The sequence below is a fragment of the Narcine bancroftii genome, chromosome 8 (genome assembly GCF_036971445.1).
Source record: "Narcine bancroftii isolate sNarBan1 chromosome 8, sNarBan1.hap1, whole genome shotgun sequence".
Classification (NCBI taxonomy): Eukaryota; Metazoa; Chordata; class Chondrichthyes; order Torpediniformes; family Narcinidae; genus Narcine; species Narcine bancroftii.
In genome coordinates, this window is record NC_091476.1 from 102,385,395 (window position 1) to 102,407,080 (window position 21,686).

Genomic DNA, 21,686 nt, shown 5'->3' on the forward strand with positions numbered 1-21,686 from the left:
TCTATAGAGTTGTCATTTATTATTAAATTTGCAAAACGTACAAAGTTGAAGGCAGATGTCCGGATCACTGCCGCAGTCATAGCATTAAACAGCAATCTACTTCTGCACATTATTCACATCATCTAACTTCACACGTCAATGATTTCAAAAGCAAATGGATACCGCTTTTTCAAGGTATCTGCACTTGTTTCAAGATGAAATGCACGATTACTTTAAATATTCTCTCATTTCTTTCCAGCAATGACAAACTTTGACAAAAACTCCACTCTGGCATTTAAAACCCATTCGCCTCATTGAGCGACGAGGCAACGTGATTTAGTTCTATAGTAACGTCATAAATAACAGGTCAGAGGGAATTTAAAAAAAAAGAACAAGTAGACGATAAAGTGTTATTTTGACATTTGCTATTTTGTTTATTTTTTTTCCCCCCAGGAAGACCAGCCCTTCAGTGGAATCGGTTCAGGACCCAGCTTCAAACCCAGACTAACATCAAACACAAAAATTCTATTTGCCACTGCTACTATCTATTCCATAATCCCAAATTCTATTTTATATTATGCTCTGAAGTATTTTGCTATTTAATTTTCTCTGGACCAGAGAACTATTATTTTTGGGCTGGCACTATCGTCATTTTTATCAATTAATCTCTATTATTTCTCACATCTTCTCCCTTTTGCACAGTCTGTATCTTCCTTTCAACAATAGATTGCTACATCTTTAAACTTTACATAGTTCTGCTGGAAGAATCAATCTGAAATGGTAATTCCATTAATGAATTAAAAATGAAATGTTTGAGGCAGTATTAATTTTCTTTCCCTCCCCTCAGCCACATTCTGACTTTCTTGTGTCTTTCCATTTTTAAAAAAATTCAAATGTGCAACATCAGCAGAATTTTGGGTTATGCTTTTGAATGACAGTTAAAAAAAATAGCAATTATATCAATAAAATAAACTATTTCCTTCCTTTCCACTTTATGAATTGTCTGTGGAATAAACTAGAGTTGATGCTACCTCCAATGAAACAATTGGACATATTTAATAAAAACTAAAACTAAACTGTAGATGAAGTGTTAGCACATTTACCTCAACCAGATGACTATAATGACAAATACACAGCTGTAGCAGTTTACAAATACAGTTTAGGCCTCATTTTCTATTTCAGATGAAGTACAAGAAAATCATAGCTCAAGCAGTTCTCTTAATTAACATCACCAAAACATAGATTATATATTTAAGATATAGCTACCATGATTCTTCTCTTAGAACAGTGACTGGAAATAAAAATACTCCAATGACCATAAGCCCTTTGGAATAATTTGTGTATTACATACGCAAGTCCCTCCTTTTATATTTTGCAATCAACACAAAACATAATCTGTTAAAGTTCTGAGATCTGAAACATTCTCTTACATTACTTGATTATTTCCTGAAATAGAATGTCTCAAACTATTTCCAGAATAGTAGACCTTGATGAAGAGCTCAAGCTCGAAACATTAGTTATGTATCTTTATCTTTGCTATATAAAGTACTCTGTTTGACCTACTGAAATTTTCCAGCATTGTGTTTTTACTTCAATCACCATGTCTGCAGACTTTCGTGTTTTACTCCTAGAATACTAGACTACTCTTGATATACACATTTGTTATATTGGATGCAATGCCATCATTTTGTAATTAAATTATTTGATTCTTGATCACAGTGCTTGGAAAAAGTACTATTTAGTGGTTATATGACATGCTTTGCTAAAGGATTGTATCGTTCTTCAATTTGAACTGAAGACAGTAATTTCAGTTAACTGTGAAATTTATCACTTTTTTAAAAAAAAGCTGCAGAATGTAAAAGCTCCAGGAGTAACATTAAACTTTGCTTTCATTGAATAATGTGACAAAATAAATTAACCATTGGAACATGTTTAAAATGGGAATATGTAGGTGAGGGGTAGGAAACCACTTGGAAATATTTCTCAATATCAAACACAAGAAAACAGAAAAAGCAGATACTCACATGAACTTTCTTTTTACTGTACAGCTCTTAGGACAATTTGCAATGCAGGGGCTGGAATTAAATATTGAATCCTCTAATAAACTAATGGGGAAAGCTGCCATATAAAATTTGTGGCAATAAATAAATTATTGAATGTATTTAGACTGTTACCCATTACTCAGGATCGTTTATGTTGACCCATCATACAGTTGAGGTATAGGCTTGCAATAATGTCAAGATTATTGTTCAAAGCCCAGAGCCAGACAGTGCTGGTTTGGTTCATCAGCAGTTTAAACTACAGTAGCTACAATCTCAGACATTATGAAGGGGAATTACAGGGTTAAAAGAAATGTCCTTCAGCTGCTCACAATCTTTAATTATACATACATCAATACAATTAAAGCATTTACTATTAAGCAGACATAAAAATCCTGAAGTTAAATGTTCATCATTTTCATTATTGTTTTGACTAGTACCTGTAGCATGAATGCAGTTTCCAGCACAATTCTAGATTGCTAATTACCAGTGGACCAATCAGAATGGAATCACATCCAAAGTCAAGCCATCAATTTGCTGAGTATTGAATTCTACGTGGAAATAAAATGCCATTCAGCTCATGAATACAAATGGGCTTGTAAATGCTTCTTATCGCCTTGGGGGTACAGAATGAAAGGTTCATGGTAACATTATTGCAACGCATGAAAAAAGAGACCCCCATTCAATCCAATGGATAAAGATCAGAAAGGCAGAGTGGAAGTTTAATGTTCCATTAGCTTTTGATTGGCAATGACGAGATGGCAGCACATCAGTCAATTCAAAGGTCCATTGTTAAATTGCAAAACTTCTAAAACTCTTGCATTAAATGTGGTCTTTGATGTCTGTTTGTTTTCCATTGTCATCCTCACAGTGCATAACAGTAATTGAGGGCTGAAGAAATGGCTGATCCGAAAGTGAAATCCCAGAACCTTCAGTGAAGAAATGAGGGATTATTCCACCAGAATCGTGAGCTGCAAAACAAAAGTAAGTAGCCAGTTGCTAAATGAGAACCATCAGGCACTCTGGTCACAGAATCAGGAAGTAACAAAGTTGGAAGGTAACTGCAGAAATCAGGCACAAATCTCTGCTGGAAGTGCCCTGTGTTATTGAGGTTAGAGACAGCTTTGACCATTGCATGGTTAACAGCTGTACAAGGGCTCACAATGAACTGTGTGGTCTGTTTGTAGCTGAAGTGATAACATATGGGAGCTTGTAATCTAGAACAAAAATTAAAAACATCAACAGATATAAAAATCAAGAGAATACACTGGGGAATGAAGATTTTTCTTCCTGAACACTTTTGTGTGTATTTTATGGGTTTTGGGCTGCTGATCATGAAAAATCAGTGTAACATTTTCCTATCGCATACTGATTTTTTTAAACCTATTTTGTGATTTATTGTCTTAAGTCTATTTGTATAATGCCCACAAAGTAAGCAGTTTTGGTCAATCAAAGCATGTCTGGGCACACACTCAGTGCAGGCTCCATCCAAACGTTGTCGTAGGCCTGGGCATGCTTAGTCAGGATAGATACAGACAGGTTATAAAAGTAGTTCACATATACAGATACTGTGCATTACATTAATATAGATTGAACACATGTTGATGCCCATGTTCTTCAGGCAATAGCATAGTAAGTGGACTTGACAATAGCATTTATTGTCTTCAGGAAGATTCAATACAGCAGAAATGTCTAGTCAACGTTGCAACAACTATGATACATTCTGTTACATTTGTGCCAAGTATACATATTGCTAAATTCAATAAAAGTTCATTTAATTCTTTGGACTCCATGTCCATCAAGCACATGTCCCTGCTTTCCAGGACTGGTTTTCTACCTAACCACCAGCTGATTCATACTGGCATTCATACTGTAGTTTATCCATGGACCCAGAATGGAGTAAATGAAAGGTTAAAAATGGCAGGAGTCCAAAGGGTTCATGTTTCTCCAACTTCCTATATGATACAGCAAATTTGAAATTATCTTTATGTTCAGCTTCTTTCTTTAATTTTTTTTATTTTTCACACTATAAACCATATTAATCAAGATACATACATTTCCTTCTTAAATATATAGTGTCGTTTTCTCCCCCCTTCCCTCCTCCCCTCCCTCCCTCCCTCACCTCCCCTCCCATTTATTTAAAGTTCAGAATACAAGATACATTAAACCTGTCAAACAATGTTGTCACTCAATAAAAATAAACAAGAAATTCCACTGAGTCAGTTCTTTTCATTCTCTTCTCCTTCTGTCATTTTAGGTGGTAGATGTCCACGGTAGGTTTTCTCTATTGTGTTTTATGTATAGTTCCCATATTTGTTCAAATATTGTAATGTTATTTCTTAAATTATATGTTATTTTTTCTAATGGAATACATTTATTCATTTCTATATACCATTGTTGTATTCTGAAGTTATCTTCTAATTTCCAGGTTGACATAATACATTTTTTTACTACAGCTAGGGCTATCATAACAAATCTTTTTTGTGCTCCATCCAAATCGAGTCCAAATTCTTTGTTTTTTATGTTACTTAGGAGGAAGATCTCTGTTTTTTTTTTGGTACATTCCTTTTTGTGATTTTATTTAATATCTGGTTTAGATCTTCCCAAAATCTTTCCGCTTTCTCATATGTCCAAATTGCATGAATTGTTGTTCCCATTTCCTTTTTACAGCGAAAACATCTGTCAGATACTGTTTGGTCCCATTTATTTAACTTTTGAGGTGTAATGTATAGCCTGTGTATCCAGTTATATTGTATCATACGTAACCTCGTGTTTATTGTATTTCTCATAGTTCTGGAGCATAACTTCTCCCATGTTTCATTCTTTATCTTTATGCTTAGATCTTGTTCCCATTTTTGTTTAGTTTTACCATTTGTTTCCTCGTTCTCCTTTTCTTGTAGTTTAATATACATGTTTGTTACAAATTTTTTGATTATCATTGTGTCTGTAATCACATATTCAAAATTACTTCCCTCTGGTAACTTCAGACTGCCTCCCAATTTGTCCTTCAAGTAGGATTTCAGTTGGTAGTATGCCAACACTGTATCATGAGTTATATTTATCCTTCTTTTGTTCAAAGGATAATAATTTATTTCCCGAAAAACAATTTTCTATTCTTTTGATCCCTTTTTTCTCCCATTCTCTAAAGGAAAGGTTATCTATTGTAAAAGGGATTAGCTGATTTTGCGTCAGTATTAGTTTTGGTAGTTGGTAATTTGTTTTATTCCTTTCTACATGAATCTTCTTCCAAATGTTGAGCAGATGATGCAATACTGGAGAATTCCTACGTTGTACCAATTTTTCATCCCATTTTTATAATATATGTTCAGGTATCTTCTCCCCTATTTTATCTAGTTCTAATCTAGTCCAATTTGGCTTTTCCCTTGTTTGATAAAAATCTGATAGGTATCTTAATTGTGCGGCTCTATAATAATTTTTAAAGTTTGGTAGTTGTAAGCCTCCTTGTTTATACCATTCTGTTAATTTATCTAGTGCTATCCTCGGTTTCCCCCCCTTTCCATAAAAATTTCCTTATTATTTTCTTTAACTCCTTGAAGAATTTCTCTGTTAGGCATATTGGTAATGTCTGAAATAGGTATTGTATCCTTGGGAAAATGTTCATTTTAATACAGTTTATCCTTCCTATCAGTGTTAGTGGTAAGTCTTTCCAATGCTCTAAGTCGTCTTGTAATTTTTTCATTAGTGGATAATAATTGAGTTTATATAGATGGCCGAGGTTTTTATTTATTTGTATACCTAGGTATCGCATTGCTTGTGTTCGCCATCTGAATGGTGATTCTTTCTTAAATTTTGAGAAATCCGCATTATTCATTGGCATTGCTTCACTTTTATTTGCGTTAATCTTGTACCCCGACACTTCTCCATATTCCTTCAATTTCCTATGTAATTCTTTTATTGATATTTCTGGTTCTGCTAAGTATATTATAACGTCATCTGCAAATAGAGTGATTTTATATTCCTTGTCTTTTATTTTTATCCCTTTTATTTTATTTTCTGTTCTTATCAGTTCTGCTAGTGGTTCTATGGCTAATGCGAACAATAAGGGAGATAGTGGGCATCCCTGCCTTGTTGATCTGCTTAAGTTAAATTGTTTTGATATATATCCATTTACTGTCACTTTCGCCAATGGCCCCTTATATAATGCTTTAATCCAATTAATATATTTCTCTGGTAAGCTGAATTTTTGTAGTACTTTGAATAAATAATTCCATTCTACTCTGTCAAAGGCCTTCTCTGCGTCTAAAGCAACCGCTACTGTTGGAGCTTTATTTCCTTCTACTGCATGAATTAAGTTAATAAATTTACAGATATTGTCTGTTGTTCGTCTTTTTTTTAATAAATCCAGTTTGGTCTAGATTTACTATTTTTGGTACATAGTCGGCTAATCTGTTTGCTAATAGTTTAGATATTATCTTATAATCTGTGTTAAGTAAAGATATTGATCTATATGACGCTGGTGCGAGTGGATCTTTCCCTGTCTTTGGTATTACTGTAATTATTGCTGTTTTGCATGAATCTGGTAAGCTTTGTGTTTTATCAATCTGGTTGATTACTTCAAAGGGAGGAATTAGTAAATCTTTAAATGTTTTATAGAATTCTATTTACAACCACATCCCATTACTGCAATTTTTGTATTACCTATGATATATTTGACTTATTTATCTCTTCCTACGGATCGTATGATTGCTTTTCTTACACTAATGGCTAGAAGATCTATACTATTAAATTGGAAAGAGGTAAATCCTCCCACTGTTTTCCAATGGTTTACCCAAACCATACTATGTTTAAATTTAGAGAAAATTAGAAACTCTGTCTATGAATCCCCTTCTAAGTTTGAGTTAACCTGGTGACCATTTATTCAATATTTTCATTTGTGGTGAGTTGATCTGGCTCTGTTTTCTTTCTATGATTATGTATGATAATTGGGCTGTAAGATGAGATCGGAGTGATCAGCGTGGTTTAGCTATATCTGTAGGTTTTTTTTAAGTTTTTTTTAAGTTTTTTAATTCAGATTTGTTTTTTCTTCTTTTTTGGGGTTTTTTTTCTCTTTTTTCATATATTGTTATTAATTATATCTTTTTTTAGAGATAGTTCACACCCTAAACTGATCAAAAAATTTTTTTTATGATATATTTTTATTCTGTAATGTTATTGTTTAATATCTCTGTATTAATTCATTACTTACTATGTATTTTTTTTATATCTCTTTGAACTGTATGTGTTTATAAATTATAATAATAATAAAAAGATTGAAAAAGAAAGAAAGAAAGAATTCTATTGGGAATCCATCCTCTCCTGGTGTTTTATTGTTCAGTAGTTTTTTTTATTATCTCCTGTATTTCTTCTATTTCAAATGGTTTTGTTAATTTATTTTGTTCCTGTTTGTAATTTCAGTAGTTCAATTTTAGTTAAAAATTCATCTATTTTGTCTTCTTTCCCTTCGTTTTCAGTTTGATATAATTGTTCGTAGAATTCTCTGAAGTTTTCATTAATCTCCGTTGGATTATATGTGATTTGCTTGTCTTTTTTCCTTAATGCCAATACCATTCTCTTAGTTTGTTCTGTCTTAAGCTGCCACGCTAGAATTTTGTGCGTTTTTTCCTCCTAGTTCATAATATTTGTTTTGTCTTCATTATGTTCTTCTCCACCTTATATGTTTGTAGTGTTTCATATTTTATTTTTTTATCTGCCAATTCTCTTCTTTTAGTTGTGTCTTCGTTCATTGCTAATTCTTTTTCTATATTTGCTATTTCCCTTTCCAACTGCTCTGTTCCCTGATTGTAGTCCTTCTTCATCTTAGCTACATAACTTATTATTTGCCCTCTGATGAACGCTTTCATTGCGTCCCTTAGTATAAACTTATCTTTCACTGATTCCGTATTTATTTCAAAGTACATTTTAATTTGTCGTTCAATAAATTCTCTAAAATCCTGCCTTTTAAGTAGCATGGAGTTTAATCTCCATCTATACATTCTTGGTGGGATGTCCTCTAACTCTGTTGTCAATAACAGGGGTGAGTGGTCCGATAATAGTCTAGCTTTATATTCCGTTTTCCTAACTCTCTCTTGCATGCGAGCTGATAACAGGAATAGGCCTATTCTTGAGTATGTTTTATGTCTACCTGAATAATATGAATATTCCTTTTCCTTTGGGTGTTGTTTCCTCCATATATCCAAAAGTTGCATTTCTTGCATCGATTTAATTATGAATTTAGTTACTTTGTTCTTTCTGTTAATTTTTTTCCCAGTTTTATCCATATTTGAATCCAAATTAAGGTTGAAATCCTCTCCTATTAGTATGTTCCCTTGGCATGTCTTGCTATCTTCAAAAAGATATCTTGCATAAATTTCTGATCTTCTTCATTAGGTGAATATACATTGAGTAAATTCCAAAACTCCGAATATATCTGACATTTTATCATTACATATCTCCCTGCTGGATCTATTATTTCCTCTTCTATTTTGATTGGTACATTTTTACTGATTAATATAGCTACTCCTCTAGCTTTTGAATTATATGATGCTGCTGTTATATGTCCCATCCAATCTCTCTTTAATTTCTTGTGTTCCACTTCAGTTAAGTGTGTTTCTTCTACGAATCCTATATCAATCTTTTCTTTTTTCAGTAAATTTAACAGTTTCTTCCTTTTGATTTGGTTATGTATTCCATTAATATTTAAAGTCATATAGTTCAACATAGCCATTTCATACTTTGTTTATCTTTCCTTTCCGTTTCCTCATCTTCACCTTTCCTTCTTATCCATTTCTGCTTTCTTTTTTTGAACACATTATAAGACAACATTTCTAAAACATAAAATATTTCCATTATTCTCCTATCTAAACTTCCTTTAACCCCACTATCCCCTTCCTGAGTTGCCCTTTATCCCTTGTTGGGCAACCACATCTCCCCTCTCCATTTGGATCTGCGAATTCACTCGCAAGCGTCAACAGATATCGCAGTGACCGTAATTCTTCCCCACCCAGCCCCCCCCAGAAAAGATTTTAATCTTCATATATAACAAAGGTCACTCTCTTAATTCCCCCCATACTTCCTTTCTTCCCTTTCTTTCACTTCTTAGTTCTTACCTATACTCTATTTTTTTATATATACATACACATACATATATATATATATATATACACATACACCTACATACACACATACATATAGTTTGTAGTCATTTTTGTTCTCGTTACATGTCTTCATCTCTCTGTCTGTTTTGTAGTTGTTCTGCAAATTTTCTTGCTTCCTCCGGATCCAAGAATAGTCTGTTTTGCTTCCCTGGAATAACTATTTTAAGTACCGCTGGATACTTTAGCATAAATTTATATCCTTTTTTCCATAGGATCGTTTTTGCTGTATTAAACTCCTTCCTCTTCTTCAGGAGTTCAAAACTTATATCTGGATAGAAAATTTTTTTTTGACCTTTGTATTCCAGTAGTTTTTTGTCTTCTCTTATTTTCCTCATTGCTTTCTCCAATATATTTTCTCTTGTTGTATATCTTAGGAATTTTACTAGAATGGATCTTGTTTTTTGTTGTGGTTGTGGTTTAGGGGCTAATGTTCTGTGTGCCTTTTCTATTTCCATTTCTTCCTATAATTCTGGTCTTCCTCGGACCCTGGGGATCCATTCTTTTATAAATTCTCTCATATTCTTGCCTTCATTTTCCTTAAGGCCCACTATCTTTATATTGTTTCTTCTATTATAATTTTCCATTATATCTATCTTCTGAGCTAACAGCTCTTGTGTCTCTTTAACTTTTTTATCAGATTCTTCTAATTTCTTTTTTAAGTCATCTACTTCCATTTATATACCTGTTTCTCATTCTTCCACCTTGTCCACTCTTTTTCCTATATCTGACATGATCATCTCTAATGTATTCATTTTTTCTTCTGTACTTTTTACTCTTCTTTTTATTTCACTGAATTCTTGTGATTGCCATTCTTTTACTGATTCCATATAGTCTTTAAAAAAAATATATCCATGTACTTGCCCTTCCCTTCATCTTCCATTTCTCTGTGTTCTTCCTCTTCTTCTTCTGAGTCCACTCCAGGATCTGTGTCCTTTACCTCTGTCTCTTCTGGTTTTCTTGTTGGTTTGTTTGTTTTATTTTGTTGGGTATTTTTGGTCTTCTTATTTTTACTAGAAGTGCCTTGATGCTGGTCTTCTTCCTCTGGGTTGGTCATCTGTTGTTTCTTTGATTTCTTTTTACTCTCTTCTTTCTTGTTCTCGTTATTTTCTATGTTTTCCTCTTGCTGCTTTGTTGTAGTTGTCAATTTCAGCTGTGGAGATCAACTCCTCAGCTGGTCCCCCCTCCCGTCAGTGTTATTTTTGTCTTGCGCATCGCGCATGCGTGACTCCTCACGCATGCGCGGTTGCGCACTTTTTTTTGGCTCCGTGAGCCATTTTTGTAGTCCCGAGTTCGGTGCTTCAACTGACCTTAGGGAGCGGGCTTCTCTCTCCACGGCGGGCCTCCTCACACAGGTAAGGCCTTCACCTTCTTCTTCCGACGTCTTTTCTTCTTTTCTTCCCGTTGCTTTTGGCTTTTCTTTCTTCTCTGGCATTTTCTCCACACCTTTACTTTCACTTTATTTTGGTTTTTGTGTTTGTGCCTTTGTTTTTTCACTGTCTTTGTTTTACTTTTCCAGAGAGGGTTGGAGTTCCCCGACCGGCCACTACTCCATCACGGGACTCCTCATCTTTATGTTCAGCTTGATGTTGTCTACCATATTCCTCATTTTTTTCAGGAAGCAAACCTTTTGAAAATACTTGTTGTTCAGTGATACCTATCATGTATACACATATAATAATCAAATTTGTGGGCCAATTTTTAGGGTAAAATTTAGGGGGTCGACTATTATATGCATTCTACTTTTGACCGCAGTAAGTACATGCATCGTTTGAGGCATCAGGAGCTTGAATGAGAGGGCAGATTACCTATACTGGGTGATAAGTCCATGTTCAGGGCGTCAGGGGTTCGGATGGGTGGGCGGGTTGTCTAGACTAGGTGGAAAATCCACATTCAGGCGTCAGGAGCTAGGATAGGCAGGTAAAAGTCTGTGTTTGTGGTGTCAGGACCTCCAAAGGATGGGTGGCCTAAGCAAAAATTAGGGGAGTCAACTTTTACACAGTATCAACTATTATATGCGTGTATATATAGTATTAAGCTTGGTTTGCCTCCCTCATCACCTCCTGCCTATTCTCCTTGTAAGCTCACATTAGAAATCAGTCATATTAGCTGCTGAGTTGGTTTTGTCATTAATTTCTGTTCCTTTGCAGTTAACTCTTTGCTGCAATCGTCTAAGGAATAGAGATGATTATGAAGTAACCAGACACCCACTGATTGGCTTACAGCATCAGAATGTTAACAAATGCATTAACACACAACACAGAGCAAGAGAAGCTGCTTGTGGTGCAAGAACAGTCAATGCCATTATCCATCAATTATTTTACATCAGCAAGGTGGCATAAATAGCTTTCAGTTCCATGTTCATTTTAGAAACTTTCCTTGCTCTAGGTTGGGGAAAAATGTCAGAATGAACCTTTCTAATGTTCCTTACCCTGGAGTAGTGTTGTGCCCAGACTGACTGATTGTTGAGGTGTGGGCATTTTCAGTGGATGATGGAATTGGTGATGAAGGTCTGCTAGACATACTTGAAGAAGATACTCCTGGAAAAGTAATCAACACTTAGAATTACTCTCAACCAGAATGGTTGGGTCAGGGAAACCATAGTCCTCTTTGTTGCTCCATAGCATACGTACCCATGGTGACAAAGAGATCAGAATTGGAGCAACAAAAAATGAAACCAATACCCAGAACTTGACAAACCACAATTTGACTTATGAAATATTTGGACAACCTAGAGATAATAGTAATCGTGTTCAATCCAACTAAGTGCAATGGTAAAATGAATACTGGAATCTGGTTCAAAATGCAAACTGTTGCAAGAACCCAATGGATCAAACAGTATCTGTGGAGGCAAGGAGATAGTCAACATGTCAGGTAAAGACTGAGAATATAGAGAGAACATAGCCAGAATATAATTGTGAGAAAACTGGGTAAACCAGAGGCTGAAGGTCCCATCTAGTTCCATCTATGATCTTCCACTCTGTTATAATGTCTCCATTAACCCCATAATGTGTCTGTGTAAATGATTCTTGACTTTGATGTTTGATAAATCAATGGCATCAGTGCAATTCTTACCTGTAACATTTAAACCGCTGTGCACCTGTGTCATGATCAGGGAGTCAATAGATCCAGAGGTGGAAACCTAGCAAAATAAATACACAAGTTAGTAAATAACATGTTTAGCCTGAAACTTGAGAATTAAGTGTCAGGCAGTACAGTTGGCATAATATTGTTACAGTACCAGCGAGTGGGACCAGGGATCAATTCCCGTACTGTCTAAGAAGTTTGTACACTCTCCCCATGTCTGCGAGGGTTTCTTCTGGGTGCTCCAGTTTCCTCCCACCCTTCAAAATGTACTGTGGGTTATAGGTCAATTGGGTGTAATGAGCTCATGGGCTGAAAGGCACTGTTATCATGCTGTGTCTAATTTTTAAAAAAATAATATTAAAATCTGCCCATTTAAGCAGAAGAGTTCTAAGTGGATTTCGCTCTTTTTCTTGGTGGAGGTGATAGCCTACCTAAACTGTGAGATCCTTTCTTCCAAGTGCACCAACCAACATCCTGGCTGCCTTTCCTTGCCAACTTCAATTATATCTACTTTGTCAACTAGTTCCCATGGCACAGATATCCATCCACTCACCAAGACTGAAATGTTTGCTGATTGAACGGGTGAATGAAAGAAAGGGAGAGAGAAGGAGGTAAAGCTGGGCATTTCCCTTAAATTTATTTATTTTTGATGGCAGACATCAGTGGCAAAGAAAACATTGTACCAATCCCTGATGACTTAAACAAGGAAATTGCTGGACCATTTCAGAGCCAACTGCATATCCAGAGTCAGAAACATCAGAAAGACAAGGCAAGGAATATTCAGAATTTAAATTCTGTAGCTCCCTGGTGGAATTTGAACTCTGGTGCTTAGATTGTTAGCCCAGACCTCTGAGTTACTGAACTATTTATTCACTGGATCACATCTGTACTTTGACTGCTGTGTCAGTTCATGTGGGTACTGGCAATGTCTGGATGATGTTGAAGGATCGGTCATTGAGACAGCATCAGAGGTAATGGTGCAGGAATTGAAGCCATTTTAAATGATATTCTGGCAATGATTGGGAGATAATGATATTTGGCAAGCATGCCAATAAAGAGACACAGTGAAAAGCATTATTAAAGGTTGCAGACAAGTTCAGAAGAATAAGGGGGGATAGTTTACAATGGTCATAATCACATGGGTTGTTGATAAGATTATTTGTATTGCAAAAGTGATGGATAATCTAAGTAGGTCATACAGCATCCATAGGAAGCAAAGATAAATTACCAATGTTTTGGGCCTAAACCCTTTGTCAAGGTACGAACAAAAAGCAAGCAGACACCCAAATAAAAAGATGGGGAAAGGCAAGAAGAAGGGGGAGGGAGAGGAGCACAGACCAACAGGCGGGAGGGCAGAAGAGAAAAAAGCTAGGAAATTTATAAGGTGGCTGAGCACAAATACAATTTAAAGGATCTAAACACAAAATTCCAGGAAAGTTGGTTATGCATGCATGAGACAACGCTCCATATGATGAATTCAGAGAGGCAGAAGGAAAGATGGAAATGGGGCAGGATAGAGGGTTCAAACATTTTACTTTGAAAATGGAACGGTGGCAGGATAATTTATGAGTGTGAAAAGTGTAGCCATTGGATAGGCATAAACAACATCAAAATACAAAGGACAAGGAAGGAAATCTGAGTGGAGAGCAGTTCAGTAAGAATAAAACTTTAGCATCAGTTTATAACTGCTTCAGAGAGAAGGTTTCCTTCCTTCAAGCTCTTATTTTACAGCTTTAAATATCAATTTTGAATAGATATTCCTCTCAGAAATAAACCTTTCTTCCCCTTTGTGAATCCAAATTCACCTATTTGAATTTACATATCCTTGCCCAGTCCTGGAACCCAGAATTCCACAATCCTTCACACTGATTAATTATGGAGATACAATTACTCATCTTGGAGAGGTTTGAGGTATTTCTAATTCTCAATTATAACAATTTGCTGGGAAAAATGTTGGGAATTTAACGGACAAAAGCAAGTCAAAAAGCAGGAACCAATTAGAGAATTCTTCCAAATGATTGAGCACTTCAGCTCAAAAATTGCTCTGATAGTCAACGGTTTGACTCAAGGTGTGTGTGTGTGTGTGTGTGTGTGTGTGTGTGTGTGTGAGGGGGATGAACTCCGATTCTGGCAGAAAGAATGGGCATCCAACATGCACAAATTTTCCAAGAGGCCAAGAATAATGGACAGAAAGATAAACATTAAAAAATAACCATAGAAGCAATGAGACGCACCAGCCGGGAGCTATACATAGATGTTTTGGTGGATGCAGCTATGGGACAGTTAATCCTCTTCTCTTTTTGACGCCGATTGCAGAACCAAACACGAACAACTTCTTTCTCCATCGACAATTGCTCTGCAATCATCACAATTTCTTCCGAGCTTGGCTTTGAGTTCTGACATGAGAAACAAGAGCCAACAAATTGGATAATTTCAGAATTAAATAGCTCCATTCTGAATAGAAATACAACTATGAGCTCCAACAGCATCGGAAAGAATCATGAATGATACCCCAAAGAGGATGTATGATTGTTGTTTTATTGCCTGCTGGCGAACCATGGATGGTGGATAGAAACAAAGATGGATCACAAAAGATTTCACTACATGGTGTAGCAGTCCTGACTGTTTCAGATGTTATGGTGGTGAGATGAACACAGAGAAAGGGACCGAGACAAACCATGAGAATAATGGGTGGAACAGGTAAAGGAGTTGGAGGGAAAAGGTGGAAAAAAAAAATCACAAGCCACACAAGTTTCCTAAATTATTGTATTAACGGGGGAAAAATTACAACTCATCTGCCGATATTCATCATTTAGACTGAGCAAGAGGGTTAACATTGTTGGAGTGAACTCACCTCGTGGAAACGTTTCTCCAGGGTCAGGCGGATGTTGGTTTCAATGCTCGTCCGCTTCTTCCTTTTGCGCCCAAGACCCTCCAACCCAATCAATTGGGGAGCGAGAGATGCCAGGTTGTTCAGTGTAGAATCAGAGGGGACATTCTCTACCCAAAGAAATATTGCGTTAATGGGATTCATTATTGAATGTGCACTGCAACCCAAGATGCATGCCGTTTATGTTCAGCAAAGGAAGAGAAAGCATGCATTAGTGTGAAGGAATCTGGAAGGATGTGAGTTTGTGTGTTTATAATATACAAATAAACATATGGTCTAATTAGTAAGACTGCACATGATACAAAAGCTGGTGGAGTTGCAGGTAATGAGGTAGATTGTCAAAAGATACAACAGGGTATGGATCCATTGGAAATCTGAGTTGAGAAATAGCAGATGAAATGTGTGACATGGTGCATTTTGGGAGGTAAATCACAAGAAGAAAGTACAGGACCATGGGAGCATTGATGCAAGTCCACAGATTTCTGAAAATGTCAACATAGTAGTGGTTTAAAAAAAAGACACACAGTATGCTTTTCCCCCATCAGTTGGGGCACAGAGTATAAAATTGGCAAAAAACTTTGGATCGACCACATTTGCAGTATTGTCTGCAGTTCTGATTGTCTCATTATAGGGAGGATACGTAGGCTTTGGAAAGATACAAAAGAGGTTCAGCAGGATGTTGCCTGAATTAGAGAGTATCACAGACTTGGATTGTTCTCTCTGGTGACTTGATAGAAGTAAACAAAATTATGGAAGACATGGATAGGAAAGATGGTGTATTTTCCTCATGATGGAAATGTCAAATACTAGAGGGTACAGGTTCAAGGCGAGAGGAGGAAAGTATAAAAGAAATTTATGAGGGTGGAAGGTGCCAGAAATATGCTGCCGGGGAAGAGGTAGAAACAAATATGATATGATGTTTAAGAGGCATTCCGACACACATTTTCAACAGACAGGGAAGAAAAGGATAATGAATCTTGTACTGACAGATGAGATCAGTTTAGATTGGAATCATGGTTGGCATACATATCATGGGCTGTGATGTGCTGTTCTGTTCTATGAATAACATCAAGGACTGTGTGAATTCACCCTCAGTCAGTGGCAGCCTTCTGACATATTACATTGCCAGGATGAGGACACCTAGTGAACTTCATCATACAGTGGGGTCAAGGGGAAGAAGAGGATTGACGCAGGGTAGCAGAAATCAGGAAGACCACCCCCATTTGAGAAGGAGAATCAGAGGAGATGACCCTATGGGTCAGTGACCACTGAGAGGTCCAGTATGGGGCTCTGTGGTGAAATATATTTACTGAAGTCACCTCCAGTGTTTCAATGGGCAGCAAATTCCATAGATTCACTATTGAAAAGCAGTCTTCCTCATCTCCATTCTAAATCAACTACCCCAAATCTTGAGGCCATGTCCCCTAATTCTGGTCTCCCCACCAATGTAAACAACTTACCTATCTCCACCTTATCTATGCCTTTCATAATTTTGGATGTTTCTATAAGATCCTCATTCTTCTAAATTCCAACAAGTACACTCCCATTCAGGTCAATCTCTCCATTTAGGCTAAACCCTTCAACCCTATAATCAGCCTGGTGAACCTCTGCACAACCTCCAAAGCCAGTACATCCTTCCTCAAGTAAGGAAACCAGAACTGCATGCAGTACTCCAGATGTGATCTTGCCAGAACCTTGTACAGTTGCAACATAACCTCCCTGCTCTTAAATTCAATCCCTCTAGCATTGAAGGCCAACATTCCATTTGCCTTTTTGATAGTCTGCTGCGCCTGCAAATCAACCTTTTGTGATTCATGCACAAACACTCCCAAGACCTTTTGCATGGCAGCATGCTGAAATCGCTTTCCATTTAAATAATATTCTGATCTTCCATTTTTCCATCCAAAGAGGATAACCTCACATTTGCCAACATTATACTCCATCTGTCAGACCCTTGCCTTCTCACTTAACCTATCTATATCTCTCTGCAGACTTTCTGTATCCTCTGCACAATTTGCTTTTCCACTCAATTTAGCATTATTCGCAAACTTAGATACACTACACACTGTCCCCTCTTCCAGATAGCTTAAGAATATCGTGAAAAGTTGCGGTCCCACCACCAACCCCTGTGGCACCCCACTCACCACTGATTTTCAACCAGGAAAACATCCCTGTACCACAACTCTCTGCTTTCTAAGAAGTCACACCAGGCTGCAGACTGCTAGAGACTGGCTGAAGGAGTATCAAGTATCAGAACTGGGATGCGAGAGGGAGCTGAAGGTGTTGAAGCCTTCCTTATAATTTTGGAGGTTTGGATCTGGAGCTCAGGTTGCCGATCATTTAGGCTGGTCTGTGTGACTATAGAGATAACAGGAGCACTGGGGGAAAATCCATGGACACTCAACAACTCTGCAGAGACTCTCTTTTGCTTCTCTTTCACTGACTGTAAGAGACACCCGGAAATTTCTGCTGATGGCGAATCTGTCTGTCGTATGAAAGACTAACACATTTTTGTGTAATATTACACTCTTTTATTACATGACAATAAAAGAATCTGGAATTCTCTTAGTTACATTAATCAACTAACTGTAAAATGTGCCCTAGAAAAAATATGGATCTCAAAGATCAGAGCAAGTAAATCATAATTTAAAAGGAAAGTGATTAAGCGATACAAAAATCTTGAGAGCAGAGATTAGTTGAATAGCCACAATTTTTATTCCAGGGTAAGAGTCCAGAATTAAAGGTTTAAGTTGAAAGTGGAGAGATTTAAAAGTGATATGGGGGGCAACTTTTTCAACAACACCTGATGTTTACAGGGAACAAATTGTGAGAAGATGTGTAGAAGCAGGTACAATTATGAAATTTAGAGACATTTAGACAGGTAGGTGTAGAAATGTTTTTTTTGGGGGGGTGTATATGGCCCAAATGCAGCTAAATGGGACTAGTTCAGTTTAAAAACCTGGTCAGCATGAACATTTGGCCAAATGGTCAGTTCCTGCGCTGTACAACTCTACAATACACATCAGAAGGGAAGTTGGAGAAACATTAAGTTTGATTGAATTTAGCATAATGATGCTGACACATTGTGGTCATCTGACTTAAAAAAATGTTTTGCCATTGATTTTCCTTTGTACTCAGCATCTGATGCCTCTCTTGTCAGTGTCCAACAATAGTCAGCCAGCATTAATAGATTCCAGTTGCCCTAATACCATTTTTCAATGGTCACAATGTCCCGGTGAAACCTTTCACCATGTTCATCATTGACTGCACCAAGATCAGCAGGGAAGAAACCCAAGTGCGAATGCAGAAAATTAATTTTCAATGACATGTTACATTTCATGATTTTGTAGGCTTGAATCATGTTGCCAATCAGCTGAATTTAGTTTGGTGCTCTGTAGTTGTCAAGAAAATTCTCAACATATTAAATACCTTCCATGGTACCCACATTGAGAGCATGCACAGGCATACTTGGAATGACCAAAGCAGTTTGCTTTGTGGGCAATATACTAGTAGACAAAATATGCCAAGAAATCACAAATATAGGTTATATTTAAAATAAGGTGATTTTCATGATCAGCAGCCCAAAAATCCATAAAAATACACCCAAAGGTGTTCAGGAAGCAAAAATTTCATAGTCCAGTGTTTTTTAAAAGGAATGAGGAAAAACCTGAACACTACTAAATTTTGTAACCTTCTCACATTGGTGAGAAGCATTTTTCAAACTATCACAAGCACAACTTATTATTCAGTGGGATATGCATTTGGAATCATCAACTAAATGGGGAAACCTGTATAATGGCATAATGGGTTTGTGAGATGAATTTGATTGCAAAGCACCATTTTAGCTGCATGGGGGAGAGGAGGGGAGGGAAGGAGCACCCACTTGAGCTGGATACCTGCATCGCTCAGCCATTTCTCCAGCAGTGGCTTGAGTTTGCACATGTTCTTGAAGCTCAGGTTCAAAGCTTCAAATCGGGAGATTGTAGTTTGACTAAAATCATTCCCATAGAGTTTTCCCATTGCTAATCCGACATCCCCCTGCAAAGAAACAAGAAGTTAGGTGATACTTATTTCTCCTGAGTCAGAATTGAAGAACTGTTCTAGAGAATCAAGCAGGAATATCTCAAATAACATTTTACTTAAATACTGAAAAAGGTTGGACTCTTCACAATGCTATCTTTTCAGTGAATGCAAAACCAAGACCACATCTGTATTCTTAGTTTTCTGATAAACAACACTTGAAACTACTTAAAAAAGAAAAGATGGTTATTCCCATTGTCCTGGCCAATATACAGTTTTCATCCAACATTACTAAAATAGATTTGCTCATTATCACATAGCTGTTTGAGGAGGATTGCTATGTATATTGTGACCAGTGCATTCATTGCATTATCTCTGTAATTACATGTTCAAAACATTGGTTGGAAAGTACTTTGGGATGTCCTAAAAGAGGATCTGAAAGTTGCCAATAAAGTTGCAAACTGATGAGCCGAGACACAAATTGAATCTGGCTGTTGATCATATGACCATTAGATCCTGAAAAAACTTTACATTTTTCTTATATTTAAATATACAACAGGCCTTTTCGGCCTATGACCCCATGCTGCCCAGTAACACCAAGTTGATCTCCAACCCCTAGTTCATTTTGAACAGTGGGAGGAAAGAGCACCTGGAAGAAACCCACACAGACACATACAAACTCCCTACAGGCAGCGCCGGATTCAAGCACCATTCGCTAGTGCTTTAACGGTATTGTGCTACCTGTGCCACCCACAAGAAGGAGGGGTGAGGTGGGGAGGGAAAGTCTATGGTTACTGCCATAATCCAAACTGACAAGCAGTCCCCAACAGAATGATGCATTTGCCTCATCAGTTTATCCACTGACAGCACCAATTCAAATTTGCCATCAACAAAAAGAAAATGCAGGATTAAATGTTTTAAGTTACAGAGCTGGTCACTGGGGAAGTAGTCTGCTGGCCTGTATGGGAGTTAGTTGGCCAGTAGGTGTTTAACATTTATCATAAAGCATGAATATTTGCAGAAACACCACATTCTCCTGATCCCCAAAAGCTGCTGTATTGGGTGAGAGACTGAGAGAAGCACACAGATCCCCTTCACCACACTGAATCCCAACAACTGCTGGATCCCACTCTCTTACCTGAGTGAAACCCAGTTTAATTCGCCTTTGCTTAAATGTTTTAGCAAATTGTTCCAGTTCCTCAAGATCATTGGGTTCATCTGATTGTACAGAAGGCATGTGTTTTGGAACAATGTGCTTTGGCACCTGATGTGGAGGAAGACCTTCTAAATGTGAATCCAGAGTCGAGCCCATGAGACCTGATCGAATTACTGCCTGTAAAGTTATTAAAGTAAATTCAGGAAATGGTTTTGCACATAACATTTGGAGAACCGTGTCATCCAGAAAAACTTTTTGAGGACTGTCATTCCACAAGACTGATCATGCAGCCCAAGAATTCTCTTCTCCCTTTCAGCAAGATCACAAATGCAATTCTACCTACAGTGCTTTCCCATCTGATCCATACATCACATAATTCCCAGAAACCTTGTTTCAGACCTACATTCATCAGCAACTGTTTTAAATTTTAAAATTTAGATTTACAGCACGGTAATAGGGCCCTTCTAACCCATGCTGCCCAAATGCACCAATGAACCTACAATCCCCGTACATTTTTGAAGGATGGGAGGAAACTGGAACACCTGGAGGAAATCCATGCCAATATAGTATGCAATGTACAAATGCCTTACATACAGTGCTGGTCCACTGTCCACTGGGAATGCAGAATTCCAAAGATCCCACAGACTTAACTCAATAAATTTATTCCCTATTCAGTGCCAATTGACTAAATTCTTCACCTGATACCACAAACTCCATTTAAAGGACATTTTCATTTATCAAGAAAGATAGTGTATCGGTAAACATCCCATGATTCTAATTCCATACCAGTTTACCAATGTTTGACTTGACTAAGGTCTACATCGTTCTTGTGATAATCAATTATAATGGCACAAATTTGGCCCTGATGTCATAGGTCAACTGGAGTCTTTTTGCTACACTAACTCAAAGATAAGTTGCTTCGTGAGGAAATGTTAATGAAATATTTTGAATAATTAACTAACCTGTGAAGTGAGCCCAATGCCAGGCTGTGGAGAACAGAGGGAGTTCTGTGATTGCTGAGACAATGGGAGCAAGTTTGGAGACTGCAGTGAACCTGAGAATGTATTTGCAAATTACTCAATGATTAAAATCACAAAATTACAACAAAGCCCCTGCAAAGATATAATATAGCATATTCGAATCCAAGAGGGAAAATCATCTAAGATTTCAATATTGATTGTGGCATCCACTTCATAATTTGTTTTTAGTGATAAAGCCATTTACTGATCAGACACCTGTTCAAGTCCATCAGACAGGTAACCCTCTCCCTCAATCGCATTAACTCTCTCACACAATCTACTCAAATGGGTCTGGGCCTTTGTCAACTTACCTATGGCATTACTCTTCCACAACCCTCTCTTGTC

The 21,686-nt window shown here is 37.0% G+C and overlaps 1 protein-coding gene and 1 long non-coding RNA gene across 5 annotated transcripts in view; one reads left to right on the plus strand and one right to left on the minus strand.

Annotated features, from left to right (window-relative positions):
- Positions 1-21,686, plus strand: part of LOC138741083 (uncharacterized) — a 29,000-nt gene that overhangs the window by 477 nt on the left and 6,837 nt on the right. The window contains exon 2 of the long non-coding RNA XR_011343324.1: positions 2,890-3,002. This is a non-coding gene — a long non-coding RNA (uncharacterized lncRNA). The remainder of the gene's footprint in view (positions 1-2,889; positions 3,003-21,686) is intronic.
- The window catches only part of LOC138741081 (POU domain, class 2, transcription factor 3-like), a 50,894-nt gene continuing 29,212 nt past the window's right edge, over positions 5-21,686 (minus strand). For 3 of the 4 annotated variants that reach the window (XM_069894596.1, XM_069894595.1, XM_069894598.1), the window contains 8 exons: positions 21,285-21,376; positions 20,305-20,499; positions 19,043-19,184; positions 15,111-15,256; positions 14,491-14,652; positions 12,245-12,311; positions 11,601-11,709; positions 2,851-2,989 (listed from right to left, as the gene is read on the minus strand). In XM_069894596.1, coding sequence (XP_069750697.1) covers positions 2,950-2,989; positions 11,601-11,709; positions 12,245-12,311; positions 14,491-14,652; positions 15,111-15,256; positions 19,043-19,184; positions 20,305-20,499; positions 21,285-21,376 — 953 coding nt within the window. In that variant the 3' untranslated portion in view covers positions 2,851-2,949. Of the gene's footprint in view, positions 2,990-11,600; positions 11,710-12,244; positions 12,312-14,490; positions 14,653-15,110; positions 15,257-19,042; positions 19,185-20,304; positions 20,500-21,284; positions 21,377-21,686 lie in introns of all 4 variants that reach the window. The other variant, XM_069894597.1, reaches the window with a different exon arrangement.